The sequence below is a fragment of the Choloepus didactylus genome, chromosome 5, assembly GCF_015220235.1.
Source record: "Choloepus didactylus isolate mChoDid1 chromosome 5, mChoDid1.pri, whole genome shotgun sequence".
Classification (NCBI taxonomy): Eukaryota; Metazoa; Chordata; class Mammalia; order Pilosa; family Megalonychidae; genus Choloepus; species Choloepus didactylus.
In genome coordinates this window covers 72,078,800-72,099,804 of record NC_051311.1, presented here as the reverse complement: position 1 = coordinate 72,099,804, position 21,005 = coordinate 72,078,800, and the positions used below count along the sequence as shown (strand labels likewise).

Genomic DNA, 21,005 nt, shown 5'->3' with positions numbered 1-21,005 from the left:
GATGGGAGTTATACTAACACCTGCTTCTAAGAACTAGAGTAGAACACCCCTACGATTGGTGATATCCATTGCCGTGAATCTGGTGGCACATCTCCATGTCCATCAAAGAAATATAAAAATTTCGGTCTTGTGGAAGTACAAAGTCTGGGATGCAATGTTAGATGAGGCTGGAAAGGAAGAGAATGAAAGGGTTGTGAAATGCTTTGTCATCTTGCTAGGGGCTTGGGCTTGACTCTGGAGGTAATGAGAAACATTTAAAGAATTGTAGGCAGATTGTCAGATAGGAATTTAGAAAAATAAGTGTGGTAGCAGCATAAAAATAGAGAAATAGGTAACAGCTAATAGGAAATTCTATCATCTTTAAATTTAGTTTTATAGCTACCTGCATTAACTATTGAAAAATATTCATGGAACAAATTGCTTGTTGATATTTCTTTGAAAAGCATTTGCTCAGACTCTTTTGGTAGTTTATTTATTCCAAAGATTTACACTGAATAGAATTCAGAAAAAGCTAGGATATATGCCTATAATGCTATTTTTTTTTCTTGCCAGGATGCTTTCTTTAAAAATTGGGCTACCAAAAAGAAAGACTTTTAAAATATGTCTTAGAATCCACAAGATTGAGCAGAGAATAGGATTTCCCTCTTACACTTTCTGGTGCTTTCCCTGGTTGATGGTCTGGAAAGAGAGAGGTCTCGGGATGCCCTCATGAGTTTTTTTTTGTTATAATATTGGAGTTCACATTCTTTATTCCACCTTACTGCCCATAAGCTGCTATTTCAATTGAGTGGCATTTTAATGATACTCCCCATTAGGAAATTTTTCTCATTCCCTGCTGGTCCCCTACTGTTACTAACCCACACAGAGATGTTGCTTCTATTTACACAGTTGCCTGATACATGCAGTAAATGCCATAAAAATGTTATCAATCCACTGGAGAGACATTTTTCCCTCTTAGTCACCTTTAAACTTTCAGGGCTGACTAAAAAAATATCATCTGTGTAACACCAACTGAAGTCAACAGCTGTTAAATAAGGCAAATTCATCAAAATTTGTCAAATAGAAAATCCAGCTGAAGTCGCAAACGATCTGACCAGGAAGCTGAATCAAAAGTCAGTGGTGATCAATAAAGTTGCTCAAAAGAATAAAAAAAAAAACCTATTCATATATGATTTAAAATTGTTTATCCATCTCACAGCTGTGTTTTCTTTGTCATTGTTTTGTTTTATTTAACAGATAAAGACACACTATGTCATATCAAGCAGATCTTCACACATCCACCTTTGGAACTAAATCCTGAATTTAACCCGAAGATTAAAGATTATTACTCTGAAGTCCCATTTGATGTGGTTACAGTGACAATTGGAGCGGAGACTTCTAAGTGTCAGTGCAAGGTGCACCTGCATGAGCAGGCAGGGCCAAGGTATGGGGACACCAACTGAAGCTGAATTGAGTCATCATAGTGGGATGCAGGTATTTGACGCAAGCTTTGGGAGTGGTTCAGGAAAGCCAAGACACAAGATCAGTTGGAGAGATTGCCAGGGTGTGAAATCTTTCCCCTTTCCAGATGTCATGTGGTTAAAAAGAACACAGTTCTCTACTGATCTATTAGTCCTCTTTGTAACTAATCTTTGTAACAGTGTTGACACGAGAGAGGATCTCAGACATTTCTTTAAATACAAACCACAATAAATCCACAGAACAAAATAAATGCAGGGATCCACAGAACAAAATAAATGCAGGGAATAATCACCACACTAAAAGAAACCACTCGCAATGATGTGTTTCAGGTACCTGGCTGGGACTCTTCCTTTGAAGGTGACAGTTCTCTACTGATCTGTTAGCCATCTTTGTAACTAATCTTTGTAGCAATGTTGCAACAAGAGAGGATCTTGTTATATGAAATATTAAAGAGAACCTTTTAAGGAGGAATTTTATTTATTGTTGTTTTCATGTTTTTAGATTTTTAAAGTTAATCTTTTTATCCCTCCAAACAGTAATGTCCTTCTATCCCAACCTAATTCCTCAAGTTTTCAAATATTCAGGGGTGGACTGCTTAGTAAACATGATGGTGACAATTTGTGGACATAGTGACACCTATTTTCCTAGTTCCACTGAGATTTTTTCTATTGACTGATTTGAGAGTCAAAACAAAACCAAGTCTTTTGTTCATAATTTTGAACAGAAGATAGACACTTATTACATGCCATGTCAGTGGCAAGGAAGATACTCATGATATAAGGGAAAAAATATACTCTTGTATCCCTGCGAGTCAGGTGAGTCTAGTAGAAAGAGATGAAAATTCAAGTCAGACCATCTTAGGTTTCAACTCTGGCTCCACTATGTGACTTTAGGCAATTTGTTTGCCAGTTCTATGCCATAGTGTCTTTATACTTAAAATAGGGACAATCATAGTTTTGGTATAGAGTTTTTGTATTACATGAAATAATGAATGGCCATGACAGGTGGTGAATAAAAGTTAGTTCTCTTTCCTTAGTTGATAGAAGATATGACTTTCTCTGCAAGATGACTCAGCATAGTAGAGTACTATGAAACAAAGATATGATTCTTTATTTCATATTTTAAGTTTCTTATGAAATTGTCCAGACCAAATTTGTTTTTTTATGCAAATACTAGGCGTTTAATAAATGTTATTGAATGAATCAGTTTGGGCTGAATAAATGCTTCCCCATTCATATTGCCCCTTCCCCTCTCTCCCTGCCCCCCCTCCCCACCCTCTTCCCCTCCCTTCCTCCAGCTTTGCCACCTACCCTCTGGGCTTAGGAATGAACAAAATCTCAGTGTTTGTGGTGGATGAATCTCCAGCACAGGGTGAGTCCCTGATTATGTACAGATTCAATATCTATAGAGAAGAACGTCCAAGTCTACCCTTGTTCGAGGACTTCACAGCATGTGGTTTTGTGCAGGTAAGTGAATTTTACATTTTTACTTGGGTTGAATTGAGAATGATTTTTTTAACCCAGGTGAAAAATGCCAAATGAAAATTATTATTTAAAAAATACATGCTTTTAAACCGAAACTATGGTTTCATTTCAAAAAAGGAAGAGTCCCAGCCAGGTATCTGAAACACATCATGGTGAGTGGTTTTCATTTAGAGTGGTGATTATTCTCTGCGTTTATTTTGTTCTGTGGATTTATTGTTGTTTGTATTTAAAGAAATGTCTGAGTACTCACACTTAGCTATGAATTGGTTTCATATTTCCCCTTTAAGTTGTTTTGTTTTTCTTGGATTTGTCCCTGGATCTACCTTTGAAATTTTAAACTAGATTCAGTGGAATGAGAGGAAAATATGAAATTATTTCTACAGAAGGGATACCAGATGAATGAAATTAAATTTGCATGGGTTGGATATATTTCTCATTCACTTCTCATATCTTAATCATTTTTAAAGACTGTAGTTTCTCTTCTTAGCAACACATGCCAATATAACCTGTTGATTTTGGAAGGGGGTAAACATTACCAGAAGCTTTGTCTTATCTGGTGGTTCTCTTCTCTCTTTGTGCCTTTTTAAAAATTCTATGAATAACTTTCTATACTTTCTGAAGTCATATACCTTATTACAGGTAATTTCAGTGGAGTAGTAACTGGTTATCTTGTCATATACACTGATCCACTCAAAAGTGTAATTAAAAATATGTCATGTCAAAGGCTTTAATAAGCTACTGGGGGTCTTTGACGTACAGACTGATAGTAAAAGAGAGATTTGGCAAACTGGACCTCAGTGGGTGGTGTGGATACCATGTTTTCTTAAATTGAGTGGCCAGATCCAATAATCACCCTCTGCCTCTCCCATTATCTCACTTATTCCCAAGAGGTAAATGTTATTTTGTAAGGGTACCCATAGATGAGATTTTTATTTTTCAAGGAAATGTATATCTCTATTTTAAGATGAACTACCAATAAATCAAAGGGAATTTCACATTGTTCTAAAAATTTGTCTAAAACATTTTATTCTGCAAGATATGGATAAGTGTGCTAAAAAAAAAAGGTGGAATAGGGATTCATGGTCAAATAAGTTTATGAAACAATGGGTTAAAAAAAAGTCAATGGGTCTCTTTATTATAGGACTTCTCTGAATTTTTAATATATTAATTTAAATGGTGGTCCTTCAGAAGGGAAATGTACAGTATGCAGCATTTACAAACTGTTTTGACTGTTATATATATACATATATATATATTTGTTTTTTTTTAATTGAGATTGTTCACATGCCACACAACTGTCTAAAGATCAATTGCCCATGGTACCATCATACAGCTGTGCATCTATCAACACAATTAATTTTTTTTTTTCAGTTTTTAGAACATTTTCATTACATCAGAAAAGAAACAAAGACAAAGAAAGGAAACTCAAATCTTCCCATACCCCTAACCACGCCCCCCTCCATTATTGATTCGTAGTTTTGGTATAGTACATTTGCTACTGTTCATGAAAGAATGTTAAAATACCACTAACTGTAGTATATAGTTTGCAATAGGTATATATATTTTTCCTATATGCCTCTCTATTATTAACTTCTAGTTATAGTGTCATACATTTGTTCTAGTTCATGAGAGGGATTTCTAATATTTGTATAGTTAATCACGGACATTGTCCACCACAAGATTCACTGTTTTATACATTTCCATCTTTTAACCTCCAAGTTTCCTTCTAGTGACATATGTGACATGGAGCTTACCCTTTCCACCACCTTCACACACCTTTCAGCACTGTTAGTTATTCTCACAACATGCTACCATCACTCCTGTTTGACCCCCTTTTAATGGAGTAGCTATTAATATTTCTTTTGTGGAACTCAGTTGGGGAAACACTGGGCTAGACTACAGAAAAGACTTCAAAATATAGTCCTCTCAGTTATCTACTTTTCCAAATGCTTTCTGTGGTTGCTATATCTCTGTCTTTTTCCTAACTGGGAAACAAATACTAAAGTCACACTAAAAATATCTGTAATAGAGGGACCAAAATCCTAGACGGAGGTGTGTTTTTGTGAAGTATGTTGGTGTGTTTGTACATGCATAATGATTTCCAAACTAAATATTCTCACCTTCGACTATATAGTTTTGTGGTTTTTCTTTATCCTCTGCAATATTTTAGTAGAAACTAACTCCTAGAATAAATCATCTTTGAGGAAAGGTTAATGGTTGGTATGATTTTTTTTCCCATAATACTTATGGTTACCAATAGAAGTTATTATTTACTTAAAAGAGCATCAAAGATTTAATTTTAATTTAGATTTAATATTTTAAAGTCTCTATGGATGATTACATTAAGTTGGTCACTAAACTTAGCTTTTATATAGATTAAACATATAATAAAGGTTAAAAAGAAGAAGATTCCTATATTATGGCATGGAAAAAAATGTACTTTTATTTTCAAGGTGCCACCAGATGGAGTTATACTGTGTCATTTTTGAAACATGTCTTTAGAAACATAATTGTGTTACCCACAATTACTGGCACAGCTGTGAATTTTGGTTCAACACTAAACCTAAATATCAGATGACTCATTCATTCTTCTAAATGCAAAACACATTTTGTGGGAATTAATAGTTTAATTTGAGTTGTTTTCTGTTTCATAGTGTTCTTATAAATGTAAAATCCTTCTGGCGAATCTTTTACACCAGCACCTATTTCTGGAATATCTGTTCCTTCCTTGTGGCAAGATCTTTACCCAGTTGATCCTAATTACATGCTGAGTATCTAGCAAGGTGTTGGTAGGAATGGGAACGATGGCATGATGGGACATTGCAGAGGTGGGATCTGCAGGATTTTCTCACTTCTCTCTACATTCTCCTTCCTTTGTCACTACCCTGGTTTGGATCTTGTTACTTGTAGACTCAAATACTAAAATAATTTCCTGCTTAATTTCCCCATATCTGCCTTAACTCTTCCAGTTCAATTTGCCAGCATGATTTTGATTAACCTAAGGCACAGCTCCTGTCATGCACTTTCTCTGCCAAAAATGTTCCAGGCCTCCCCTGTGTCCATCATTTACTTCTCTCCAGGCTGGCCCAGGCATTTTTTTCAGCATCATGTCCCATAATTTCTCATAGTGTGTTTTATGCTCCAGCTAAATTGGCTGTTAACTCTTTCCTAGACTTGGTCCCTAATTGGATGGTGTTATCTATGCTATCCCTTTCCTGGGAAAACACTCCAGAATCTGAAAGTGGGATTCCAGTGTAGAAGTTTCTACCCGAATTATATAAAGGAGTTTCTCTAGAGGTCAAAACTGACCAAAGAAATATAATAAGATCACTTATTATGTGCCAGGCTCTGTCCTAAATGCTTTGTATTTAAAAATCTCTTTAATTCTTACAGCAACCCTGTAGATTAAATTCTAACATTAGCCCCAGGTCTCAGATGAGAAAATCCAAGGATCAGAGGGGTTAAAAGATATTACCCAAGCTCTCAACAGTAGTGAGTGGCAGGGTTTGTATTCAAATCTAAGTATGCCTAATTCCAAAGTCCCTGTTATATTACCTGGCCCAGGAGATATTCAAACATTAGCTGGAAGTCTGTTTGGCAAGGAGCAGATGAGGAATTGGACTACCTACATTTTTTTTAAATTAAATTAAGTTTTATTGAGATATATTCACATACCATACAATCATCCATGGTGTACAATCAACTGTTCATAGTACCATCGTATAGTTATGCTTTCATCACCCCAATCTATTTTTGAACATTTTCTTTACACCAGAAAGAATAAGAATAAAAAATAAAAGTGAAACAGGAACACCCAAATCATCCCCTTCATCCCACCCTATTTTTCATTTAGTTTTTATCCCCATTTTTCTACTCATCCATCCACACACTGGATAAAGGGAGGGTGATCCACAAGGTTTTCACAATCTCACTGTCACCCATTGTAAGCTACATTGTCAAACAGTCATCTCCAAGAGTCAAGGCTACTGGGTTGGAGTTTGATATTTCATGTATTTACTTCTAGCTATCCCAATATACTAAATTCTAAAAAGGGTTATTTATATAGTGCATAAGAATGTCCACCAGAGTGACCTCTTGACTCCATTTGAAATCTCTCAGCCACTGAAACTTTATTTCATTTCATTTTGCATCCTCCTTTGGTCAAGAAGATGTTCTCAATCCCACAATGTTGGGTCCAGGTTCTTCCCTGGGAGTCATATCCTGCATTGCTGGGGAGATTTACACCCCTGGGAGTCAGATCCCACATGAAGGGGAGGGCAGTGAGATCACATGCTGAGTTTAGCTAGAGAGAGAGGGCCATATCTGAGCAACAAAGAGGTACTCAGGGGGAGACTCTTAGGCACAATTACAAGCAGGTTTAGTCTCTCCTTTGCAGTAACAAGCTTCATAGGGGCAAGCCCCAAGATAGAGGGCTGGGCATACTAAACCATCTGGACTATATGACTTTTTAAGTTTCTTTGACATTAATAAAATGGGGTGAATTGTATGGGGTGGATATATTCCATCCCACATCTTTCTGTTGCCCCTCGGTGAATTGTAAATTCCTTTGATTAACATATATAGGGAGGACAGGCTGGGTAGGTAGGGGGTGCTCAGGCCTGCTGGCTGCCAGGAGTGGGAGTGGCGCCCCAGTCCTTTGACCACACAAGCTGACTCAGCTCAGGGCTCCGGACCGCAGGCCCCCATCTCTTCTGCCTATGATCAGACCCAGCTTTCCAGACTCCCGTGGGGTTCCAGACACTGGGATCTTGCTGTTCCCTGTCTGCTTTCAGTTGTCTAGTCAAGCACATCTTAGGCTCAGTTGACGTGGGCAGTAAGCCTCTTGGGACCTCTAGAAAGTGGTGTCTTCATGGTCTGCTTGCGGGGGGACCCACCCTGAGCAACACAATTGGGGAAAATCCCCTCACAAAACCCAGGAATCCTTAGGTGGGACCAATGGGGACAAAAGGCAATGATCGACACCGGCAGTCAGAACCTTGGGCAAATCCTTGGATTGTTCGTGCCTTCTGGTGTTTTGCTAGGGTTTGCTAGCAGCTCCCCATGGTCTAGGGAAAAAACGGAAGGTCAAGAAAACGTGTCAGGAAATTATGAAACTGAAATGGACAGAAACTTGACAGAAGAGGGTGACCAAATGGCCAAGAAGCACATGAAAAGAGGCTCAGCATCATTAGTCATCAGGAAAACGTAAATTAAAACCACCATCAGATACTACTACCCACCCACTACAATGGAAAACATTAAAAAACTGACAATAACAAGTGTTGATGAGGATATAGAGCAACTGCATCTTTCATATGCTGATGGTGAGAGTGTGAAATGACCATTTTGGAAAACTTTCTAACAGTAGCTAGCAAAGCTAAACATACATACATCTTATGATCCAGCAATTCCCCTACTAGGTATAAATGAAATAATATAAATGAAATGAAATCTTATGTCCATCAAAAATGTATATCAGAAATCTTCATATTGGTTTTATTATAATAGCTAAAATCTAGAAACAATTCAGTAGGAAAGGAGATAGAAAAATTCAATGAAACAATATTCTGATACTTAAAAATAAATGAACTACTAATTCTGATACTTAAAAATTCAATGAAACAACATTGTGATACTTAAAAATAAGTTAAGTACACAGAAACATGGAAGAATCTCCAAAACATTATTATGTTGAACAAAAGAAGCCAGATATAAAAAGATAAACTGTATTTCACTTATATGGAATTCAAGAACAGGCAAAACTACTTTTAGTGACAGAAAACAGAATAGTGGTTTCCTGGAAAAAATGGGTATCCCCTGGGAAGGAGCATGAGAGAACTTTTTTGAGCAAATGCTCTATATCTTGATCTGGGTAGGGGTTACATATGTAAATGGGTGGTGTTTATATATATATAAAAATGTAATGAACTGTGTACTTAAGATTCGTGTGATTTACTACATATAAAATTTACAGACTCTGTATAAATTATATCTCAATAAAATATGAAAAAAAAGAATTAGTGGGAAAATACATATTATCTTTTAAGGCATGTGTTCTAGTTTGCTAATGCTGCCGGAATGGAAAACACCAGAAATGGATTGGCTTTCATAAAAGGGGTTTATTTGGTTATGTAGTTACAGTCTTAAGGCCATAAAGTGTCCAAGGTAAAACATCAACAATTGGGTACCTTCATTGGAGGATGGCCAACGGTGTCTGGAAAACCTCTGTTAGCTAGAAGGCACATGGATGGCATCTGCTCCGGAGATCTGCTTTCAAAATGGCTTTCTCCCAGGACATTCCTCTCTAGGCTTCAGCTCCTCAAAAATTTCACTCTTAGTTGCTCTTGGGGCATTTGTCTTCTCTTAGCTTCTCCAGAGCAAAAGTCTGCTTTCAAAATGTCTCTGTAAGCTGGAGCTCCTTTCTCAGTTCCAGTGCATTCTTCAAAGTGTCTCTCTTGGCTGTAACAAGCTTGCTTCTTCTGCTGAGCTTACATAGTGCTCCAGTAATTTAATTCAGACCCACCCTGAATGGGTGAGGCAACACCTCATGGAAATTATCCATCCAAAGGTCTTGTCCACAGTTGATTGAATCATATCTCCACAGAAACACCTAAAAGATTCCAAAATCTAATCAACACTAATATGTCTGCCCACACAAGACTGCATCAAAGATAATGGCATTTGGGGGGACATAATACACTGAACTGGCACAGCATGCCTTCCCTTTCAAATACTGTGTGGATCAGAAACAAGCTATGTCCCATGCAGTTATCTTACAAAAGAGTACTTTAGGATTTTGTTACTATAATATGAAGAAAAATATTAGAAAATTCCTGTAGGATGTATTCTACAAGTAATTGCAGAAAAGTATTTCAGTCATTTAAAAGACAACTTTCCAGAACATCTTAATTTAAAGTTTATTGCAGTCCCACCATTGTACTATATTTTATAACATGGAATAGTGTCTAATAAGTACTGGTACTTTGAAGCATTTCTTTTAGAAACTAGTAAATCAGTGAACATGTAAATGCGGCATGAATATGTGGATTGTTTTAGACACTTAACTAGGCACAAGTGGCCTCATGAATTATCAATAGCAGAAGAATTTTCTCAGCCTAGGCTCCAGTTAAAATTCTACTCCAGAGAACGTCCCCTTATTTCTTTTTTATGTTTATTCTCATTGGAGTCTTTAGGTCTCACTAGAAGCTGACACCATGATGAAGGTTAAATTATAAAGAGTGAGGGATACAACTTCTAATTTCCTATGGATTCTCATTTATTTGAGAATTTCCAGATTAAGTCAAAGGCTTAACAGATAGACATTATGAGATGTACAGACTTTTGGTGTTTCAAAATTGTTCTTTTTGTTTTTGGTTAACAACCATTGCACCCTCATTACATTCTAAAGGTTGAACTCTGGAGTCGACATACTGTAGATTAAATGATAGGCTGTTCTAGTTGCACCCCCAAAATCTATACGTGTGAATCCAATTTTATGATTAATCAAGCCTCCTTAATTTCTTGCTCCCTTACCTCTCTCCTTCTGATGATCAACTATTCAGTCCATGGAAAGACTGGCAAGGAATAGAAAACAAATTTAAGTCCTACTAGTCAATTAAAAGCAATTACTATGACATTTTGTTACATAATAAGCTAATTTAATTAATTTGTTAATAAAAGTTTTTATCATTTATTTGATCAACGAATGTTGTTAAGTACCTACTTAGCCAAAATTAACTATTTGAGTTTATTTAATGCCTGTTTCCAATTATATTGTCAATTGGAATTTGTGTATGATTGCCACAGAGGCAACTCTTAAGTTTAGATGTTGCCAGGGAGTCGGAAAAGGCTAATTTACATGAATAATATAAACAACCAGATTTGAATCAGGGCTTCCCAGCTTTGGCATCAGTGGTATTTGGAGCTGGACGATTCTTTGTTGTGGGTGCTTTCCTTTGTACTATACGATGCATAGCAGCATCCCTCGTCTCTACCCACTAGATGCCAATAGCATCTCCCCAGCCGTGACAACCAAAAATGTCTCCAAAAATCCCCAAATGTCTGCTTAATGTAATTATAATCAGAAATACACATTTAGAAAATATAATTAGAAATTATAAAAAAACATGATTCTTAATGAATCATAAAAAGTCATAAAACATATTTAGACTGTTATTTTAATTTGCCCATAGATAGTATAATGTTTTGCTGTTTATGAAGAAAGATTTAGAAAGTAATAAACTGTTATTTTGGCTGGAATTTGTCATGTTAAGAATTAGTAAAATATATTTATGTTCTAAGGAAATTAGAATACATATGGGATAATATTTCTTTTAAAGTCTCTTTCCAAGTAAAACATTTTGACATATATAGCATCCATAGAAGTTGACTTGTATAGAAGAGCTGTGGTCTCACATACAAATTTTGTACCAAAATGTTGTGCCAGAATAGAGCCATAAATAAAATATACAGAAAGGTCATATAGCAGAATCCCAGGAGACTATGTTTCATGGATCCATTTGCTGGAAACCATTTTCATTTTTAAATGTATTACAACTCATAAAGGGAAAATACTAAGGGAAGAGCATAGTATTTATTTAAAAAGAAAAGATTTGTTCAGCATTTTAGCTACACATTTAAAACTGGTCTTCGCTGCTTTATTTTTAAAAATTCAGTAGCTTTCCAGGGGCTACATTATTAAATGATCTGTGAATGACTCCAGTTATTATTTGGAAATCAGAATAACCTTCTCATTTATTTTTTGTACCCTTCCAACACCACAGAGGACTATTACAAATGAACTCGTGATAGTTGCCTAATAATTTAGCAAACATACATGATAGAAGAGCAAAAGAGTATTTATCCATAATCAAGTTTAATAAAACCTTTGCTCATTTCCAAAGTTGGAATATTGATTAAATACCCATGTGAGTGGTTTTTCGTTATCTTACCATCCTCAGTATATGACAAGAATATGATTTAATTTTTCAATGATAACTGTGCTATAGCAAAATGCTTTCAACCAGAAACTTTAACAAGTAACTATTCTTTTTCACTTAGTTCCTAGAAATATGCTGAGTACTTTAGGGGTAATACAGTAGCGCCGCAGAGGTAGTGTGAATAGTGATGCAGCATTTATAGGATTTTTGTTATTTATCAGGCATTGTGATAAGCACTTTACCCTCCTCTCTTATTAATATCCAGCACAACCCTAAACATAGCTGATTTTTTATCCTCTCCCCCTTTTGTAACATATGAAGAAACTAAGGCTTTAGAAAGGTTAGAAAGCTTATCCAAGGTCACATATGTAATTGCTTGCAAATATGGGATTTATTCACAATTGCCAAAAGATGATAGCAACCCAAGTGTCCATCAACCGATGAGTGGATAAAGCAAATGTGGTATATACACACAATGGCATCTTACTCAGCTGCAAAAAGGAGTGAAGTTCTGATCATGAAACAGCATGGGTGAACCTTGAAGACATTATGCTGAGGAAATAAGCCAGACAAAAAAGGACATATATTGTATGATCTCACTGATATGAAATAATTAGAATAAGCAAACTCAGTGAGTCAGAATCTAGAATATAAGTTATCAGAGGATGGGGGCACATAGGGAATAAGGAGTTAAGGCTTAAAATGTTTAAGAGTTCCTATGTGGAATGATGGAGATGCTTTGGTAATGGATGGTGATGATAGTAGTACAACATTCTGAATGTTATCAACAGCACTGAAATATATATCTGAATGTGGTTAAAAGGCGAAAATTTAGGATGAATATATGATAATAGAATAAAATAAAATAAAAATCCATGTAACTGAATGCTGTTAACTGTGAACTCTAGTTCATAATACAATTATAAAAATGTACTTCTATCAATTGTAACAAATGTACCACACTAATGCAAGGTGTTAATTATAGGGTAGTATATGGGAATTGTGTATTTTATGCATGTTCTGTAAATTAAACTCTAATTTTAAAAAGTGGGACTTATATACAGATCCTTAATCATTACTATCCACTTAATCATTACTCTGGACAGTGGAATCTAAAACCCTTATAGTATTTACAATCTAAATTGTCGTATTTGGATATCTCTTATTTGGCTAGAATCCAACCAGTTAAAACTTAATTAACTAGAATTTTCTTCCATGATCGTGTACACTGACAATTTTCATAATAATGTTCTGGAATCTTTGCAAAATTCTTGGATATTTGTAATCTTCAGTTGTATTGATGGGGGAAAATTGAATCAGTGTCTTCCCCTATTAGGAAGATTGTAGAGCTATCTAATGTCTAATATTTGGCTAGACACCATATATTTCCTAAAGTCTGACTATTTTTATTGACATGCAATATTTAAATCAAGTTTAGACATTTTACATATTAGCACTTTACTTAGCAATAATAGTTTTATTGCTACTATGTGTTCAAATGTTTTCTAGTACATTGGCTTTTTAAAATCTTATGCTTGAAACACATTAGAGCAATTTCTAGTAAATCATTTTCACTATTTAACATAACTCACTACCTTATTGTTTCTGTTAAAACATCCACAATGCATTTAAAAAATGCTTTTAAACTTTGTTTATGTACGTACCCTTTATGAGAGTGAGAAGAATGTGTTGTGGAGTTGATAATTTGACAATGGGATGATACATTTAGCAATGTGAAGGGACCTTACCTTCCTACACTTATTTAATCCTCACAATAAGCAGGTGATCCTTATGTAGTGATCTTTATTTTTCACAATGCCCCTTTTCAAGAGAAAACTAAATCTTAGATAGGCCAAGTAACTTGTTTTATATTTTTGGTGCTATTTCTCAAAGCCATCATAAACAGTTTTCTCAAGTGTAAACTTCCAGCTTCAATGATTTATTATGACATGACTGCCCTTAATGAGTTAAAATTAAGCAGATCCCTGAAACCTGTGATTGAATACCACATTTAGTTTTTAAAACAGTTAGAAGAGAGTGTTTCTGTTGTAAAAATCAGATTTTGCTCTTTCCTATAAAGAAGACGGGAGTCAGATTTCTTTCTGTGAAAATTATTTTATCAGAACAAAGTTTGCATCTTGGCACAGTATCTCAAACCACTTTTCTTACCTACTGATTAAAAGGCATGCACTTCTATGCACAAGCCCTTAACTGCTATCAGGGAAGGCTGGCTTGAGGTCTCAGCTCTACTTCTAAGTGGTCTTAATTGACTGTGTGTCCTAGTGTGAGGTATTTATGCTCCCTAATCCTGGGTTTCCTTACCTTTAAAATTAGAACAAGAATGGTACTCTCATATGGAACTGTTCTGAGGATTCAATTAGATAAGAAATGTAGAGTTTAAACACAAGCCTAGCACGTGATTTGGTGTTCAATCAATATTAAATAACATCAGCATCCTCACCATTATCATCATCAAAACTATCTTTGTCATGATTTGCCTCTAGGGTTCACCTGCAGGTATACAGAGACAGGGAAAGAAAAGCGGGGTGGAAAGACAAGAAAGAGTACAGCAAAAGAGGAAGCAGCCAAAGATACTAAGGGTGTTGGAACTGTAAAGGAATGGGGACAGGAAGAACAGGCTGAGAGTTGGAGAGAAAGGAGAGTGAACCTGTTCCCCAGGGCTGCGTTCTCATGTTCATGTGCCCTAGGCACATGCATTTGTAGGTCCCTTCCTCCATAAAAAATATATGAAAATTATATTTTACCACTCTATTGCTATAAAGATAAACAAACCAATATTATATATGGAAAATATTTTCTTTGGTCTAAAAGTTCATTTTTTCTTCTTATTTTAAAATAAATTAAAACATTTTCATGGGCGCCTGTATGCAGTAGGCACTGTGCATATTGTGTGTACTGGAGATGTTGACCATGTTCTCCTGCTCCACTCTGAAGATCCTATAGCAACCACATCCATTTCATTATCAATGACCCAGGCTGAAGACATTCTTTTGAGTCTTTGTTAAGCACTCTTGCCTTAAACACTTAACCTTTTGCAATGTCTCAAGTTCTGTGCTTATGGACTGAGCGAGTCTTTGCCAGCATTTTTCAAGGCCCAAATATTAACTAGGGGAGTAAAATTTTAGTTGCATGAGCAATATGCACACCCAGACATTCTGAATGAAGAGGCCTCCTCTGTGGGCAATAAGCATCTATATATATCGAAGGCTTGGAGAATTTTATTTAGCATTCCATTTTCTTCAAAAGCAGGCAAAGATGAGAGGGATGCTTTCTTTGATTCGTGATCTATTTTAGCACTCATATAAATTATCCTTCTGAGTTGGTGAGAAAGAGTTACATTACACTCACTTCATGACTTAATGTAACTTATGGTCAGATAATCACTATTTAAATATAAATGTTGCTCAATACATCTGTTCTCCATATTTCTCTAAGTCATATCTGCTTCCTCTATTAGAAGGAACAAGCTTTTACTACTGTTAGCACACCAGAGCCAATACAATGTGTAAGAGAATTGGATCTTCCTGGCTTTCAACAATATGCAGAGAAGCTTCTCTGAGAACAGCCTCCTGCTGTATACCCTCATTTTGTTTGAAGTTTGTGATTTGGTATTTGAAGAATTCATCTTCTGATTTCTGAACTGGACAGGGAAATATAAAGGAACCCAGAGAAGTTTTTTAATAAAAAATATTCCATTAGAGTAAATGGATTTCAAATGTGACTCTCATAGTTACGAGTTATAGATAATGGTGGTCCTGAAAACACAGATAATTTAATAATAAAATCTCATTTAGAGTATTTACATTGTCCTCATTAGTCAAAACCATTGATGTGTTGTCTTTCAGCAGGTGATAATAAATTGTTTTTTGTTCAAAGAAATGTTGCCTGAAGTCTCAATTAGGTAATGCTGAGAAAATTTCCACATGCATTTGACTAAGGTAACATTTCCTACAATAGGCATGTGTTGTAGGAGCAAGAATGGGGGATGGGGTATTCCTTGCAGATGGTTTCACCGATTGCAGAACCACAAACTGGGTTGACATATGTTCCCTGGAGGCAGAATTAGGACACTTTATTGCCTGACATATTTAACTTCTTTTGAAAATGTTGCTAATTTTTTTTCTTTTTCTTTTTCTTTTTCACCCACACCTTTTTTGGGGGAGCAGGACTGATGAGTTTAAAACACTGAGCATAACCTCACTCTTCAAAGTAGAACAGGCCTCCCTACCCCAGTGGCCCTCCAGGTTTTCAGGACCACATTCCTTAGCAATGCAATGCAGACTCACTGAATTTTCTGGGTTTTTACCGCCCCCCCCCCCCCCCCAACTTGCATGCTTGAGGATGATCTTTCCAGGACTAATGAATGATTTGCAAAATAAATACTACATGTGGGATTCTGGACCTTGACAGGTTATTTTTAAATTTAATTCCTGATAAAGTTAAGAGATGCAGGTTTCAAACCATTAAAAACAACAGGAAGGAGAAATTTTATTTCAGTGACATAACAACCTTTGATCAAAATACTATTTGTTCTGCCTGGATGAGTAGCAGCTCACCACTTACTTATTGGAGAACTTGGGCAAGTTTCTCATCTGTCATTTAACTATAATGATATACCTACCCTACAGGGTGATTTTGAGGAAAACTTGAATTAAGATTATGAACAGCTTGGACAGAGCCTGGGCACAAAAAGAGCTCAGTATACTAGTTTAAAATAGATAGATAGTGTTCTGGTTTGCTAGAGCTGCTGTTATTGCAAAATACCAGAAATGATTGGCTTTTATAAAGGGGGTTTACCAGGTTACAAATTTACAGTTGTAAGGCCATAAAAGTGTCCACACTAAGGCATCAACAAGAGGATACCTTCACTGATGGAAAGCCGATAGTGTCCGGAACACTTCTGCCAGCTGGGAAGGCATGTGGCTGTTGTCTGTTGGTCCTTTGCTCTCAGGTTGCATTTCAAAATGGCTTTCTCCAAAATGTCTCTGCGCTGTTTCTTAAGTTCCTCTCTCTCAGCTTCTTTGAATTATTGCTTCTTTCTCCCAGGGTTTTTCTCTCTAAGTGTTTGTGGGTCCTCTCTTAGCTTCTCTGGGGGCAAACTCCGGGCTTCATCTCTTAGCTTAGTATTTCCAAACATCCTTCTGTCTGCATCTCCAAGCATCTCCAAGCATCAGAGTGTGTTGGCGCTTGAACTCTCTTAAGTACTCTAGTGAACTAATCAAGACACACCCTGAATGGGTGGAGTGTACATTTCCATGGAAATAATTTTATAAAAGGTCTCACTCACAGTTGGGTGAGTCACATCTCCATGGAAATACTCAAACAAAAGGGTCCAGCAAACAAGATTGGGTTAAAAGATCATGGCTCTTCTGGGGTCCATAATAATTTCAAACCAGCATAGATGATAGATAGATAGATAGGTAGATGATAGATAGATAGATAGATAGATAGATAGATAGATAGATAGATAGATGATAAAATGCCTTTCAGTTAGTTTAAGAGGAAAGTTTAAAACATAGGATATTTTTCTATTAAGGTCTACTAAATTGTATTGGATATTTTCAGATTTAACTTTAGATTTTTTAATGCAATTTTATTGAGATATATTCACATAGCAGATAATCATCTGAAGTGTACAATCAATTGTTCATGGTATCATCATATAGTTGTGCATTCATCATCACAATCAATTTTTGAACATTTTCATTATCCAGAAAAAAAAGAATAAAATCAAAAAGAACACCAAAAACATCCCATACGCCATATCCCCCTATTATTTATTTATTTATTGTATCTATTTTCTTACTCATTTGTCCATACACTGGATAAAGAGAGTGTCGGTTGCAAGGTTTTCACAATCACACAGTTACACCATAAAAGCTATTTAGTTATACAGTCATCTTCAAGAGTCAAAGCTACTGGATTACAGTTCAACAGTTTCAGGTATTGCCTTCTGGTAAAACTAAAAACTAAAAAGGGATATCTATATAATGCATAGGAATAACTTCCAGAATGACCTCTAAACTCTATTTGAAATCCCACCACTGAGACTTTAATTTGTTTCATTTCTCTTCCCCTTTTTGGTCCAAGAAGGCTTTCTTAATCCCGTGATGCCAGGGCCAGGCTCATTCCTGGGAGTCATGTCCCACATTGCCAGGGAGATTTCCATTCCTGAAGTCATGTTCTACCTAGGGGGGAGGGCAGAGAGTTTATTTGCAGAGTTGACTTAGAGAGAGACAGGCCACATCTGAGCAACAAAAGATGTTCTTTGGGGGTGACTCTTAGGCACAATTATAAGTAGGTTTAGCTCCTCCTTTACAGGAATAAGTTTCATAAGGGCAAGTCCCAAGATCAAGGGCTAGGCCTTCTAAATTGGTAGTCCCCAATGCTTGTGGAAAATCAGGAATTTTGCAGGTGGGGAAGTTTAATATTTTTGCATTTTCCCCCAGTCCCTTAAGGGGGCTTTGCAAGTACATTTTTATTCTCTGCCCAAATTACTCTGTGATTTACCAGGGCTTCACACTGACTTGTACAAACCAACCAGATCTCACTCCCTATTCAAATTTCCATGTAATTATTGTGTTTCAATAAACTGACCATACAAGTTAAATTAGATTATGTGCTACAGAAAATATAGATTTTACACCAAATAAACATCTCTTTCTTTGGTCTTACACAGGAGTTGAAGTTTTAAAACACAGTCAATATCATCCTTTACCCTTTAGTCTGATTTGCTTAAGTTTAGATTTAATCCGATGTGAAAATGTGAAGGGCTTTGCAGAAAAAATCCACCTGTGCTAAATTACATGATAGATTATGTAGCTAATGTGATGAAACAAAAATTCCAGAATTGAGCATGGAATTTTCCCTGAACATGTGTTTTAATTTTGATAGTAGTAAAGATTAATTCTGTATGACATCTTATTAGAAATCTAAACTTAGAAACTGAGAATTTTAGAGCTATTTAACACAAAAAGGGGAGGTATTTCTCTGACAAAGACATGAGTATTCCTCACAGAAATTATTTGAGGGATTCAATTAAGGGTGAGGATATCAATGATCATTGTGACACTTTTATAAATGAGCAGCCAAAAGACAAAGATGTTACCTGTGTGTCATCAGGTACTATGTATAATCATAGTGCAATTTAATTTTTTAAAGATATAATCTCTAAAAGAATATTATCATTTTAAAAGCAGTCATTCTGAGGCAATAAACATATAATAATAAATAAAATTGATAGTAAGCTAAATGAGTCATTTTATATATTCATGTCATAGTTTCATCTCAAACTGCTCAACTCTTCTCCACTTTTTAAAAATCAGAATTTGTTCCAGATGACTTTTGGATATTTCCCAAATATTAACACATTGTCACAGACTATAGATTGTCACTTTTGAGCATATTTAAAACACAAGGCGCTAACATATTCAGCACTCACTATGTGCCAGGTCTATGGTCCTATTCTAACAAAAATACCTATAAAGTAGGTCCTTGGATCATTCCCACTTCACAGACGGAGAAATGGAAGCATAGAGAACTTGCCCAAGGTCACACAGCTTGTAAGCAACAGAGCCCAGTTTTGAACCCCTTAGCCATTATACTTGAAGACATCCCCAAAATCGGATTGCTGGAATACACTTACCAAAAGGCTTTGGCTCTTAAAGTCCATTTGTAGGTTACTTGTTTTTGAACTTGTAGTAGATATTTTTTTCTACAGAAGAAAATTTACTATTGAGGTTAGGTTACCAGGGCACTTTCAAAAATCCACTTAATATATAGCATCATTATAATAGCAGGAAAGTCATGTGAATGGGGGCAAGTTTGCCAGGTAGCCCTGCAACAATTATGTGTGGGCAAAGAGCTTGAATGGCCAAAGCTGTTAATGGAGAAGAGTCAATAGGTAGGCGTGTCTCTAGCTGTGAGATTGTACGGTGGCTCTGTGGGCAGCCATGTGTGAACCTGGTGTTCCAAGATCACCAGAATTTTAGAATCAGAGGGATCTTGGGTATCCAAGCTCTCATTCTGCATATGAATAAACAGAGGTCTACCTTCAATAATTTATTAAAGTCCATTGCCAACCAGTGGCAGAGTGAGGATGAGAACCCATGGATCAACTATTGAACCTCCTGGGAGCTGGGAGTTGGGCCTTTTGTAAAATAGCTGTCAAAATTTGGACCTAGACAGGATAAGGTTTTATCCTTAAAAAAGTCACAAATGCAGAATCTCTGTTTCTAAATTTATAAAATGAATGATGGATTGCAAATTTGCTGACTAATCATTGATTAAAAAAAGTCTCTATTTCCTCTCTAAAATATGTACCCTGCTATTCCATACCCCACATTTTTAAGTCATAGTGACAGCATCTTAATATAACAAAATATTAAAAATATTTTAATAAAAGAAAGGTTTATATTTAGAGGTAATTGTAATTCATACTTTAAAAAATCCTTGTAGAGTGATGTCTCCAAGGATGAGCTCTCCTTTGCTAATCTGCAAATCTTCAATAGCCAGTCAACAAATAAGAAGTAATCATTAGGCCAAATTATCAACATATAAGCAGTAATTATTACCTCAAGTTCTGCTGCTGTTTATGGACTTACATTTTCGTTAGGAACTAAATAAATACATGTGTATGTGTCAATACTGAAGCAGAATGAAAAAATAATGATTCACATAAAGCCCCCCAAATAGCCCACACTAGGCCTCTCTGGCATCCTCTTTCCCATGTTAAGTCCCATCTGTGATCACATCAACCCCTTGCTCTGGCACACAGCCCTCCCTGCCAACTGGCCACATGCTACCTCTCAACCCCATTCATGAGCAAAGCACAAATGTTAGATGAATTTCCTTTGAACTTTGCTTCCCCTTGGCTCTTAACATAGTCTAGCTCCTTAGAAGAAACACTTCAGGTTCTGGGAGCCACAGAATCCCTTATTTATCATCCATTTTTTTTCCTGAATAAGCAAATATCAAAAGAATTTTTACATTTCTCCAAGGTATTTGAAACATTGTATCATAATTGGAAAAGATGTCCCACTTCTCAAAAATTTAATTAGAATGTGTCCCCACCAAATGTAGAACATTAACTAGTCCTTAG

The 21,005-nt window shown here is 36.0% G+C and overlaps 1 protein-coding gene across 5 annotated transcripts in view; it reads left to right on the top strand.

The window, feature by feature from the left end:
- The window catches only part of CPED1 (cadherin like and PC-esterase domain containing 1), a 299,781-nt gene that overhangs the window by 157,967 nt on the left and 120,809 nt on the right, over nt 1-21,005 (top strand). For all 5 annotated transcript variants that reach the window (XM_037836286.1, XM_037836287.1, XM_037836288.1 and 2 more), the window contains exons 15-16: nt 1,237-1,423; nt 2,759-2,927. In XM_037836286.1, coding sequence (XP_037692214.1) covers nt 1,237-1,423; nt 2,759-2,927 — 356 coding nt within the window. The remainder of the gene's footprint in view (nt 1-1,236; nt 1,424-2,758; nt 2,928-21,005) is intronic.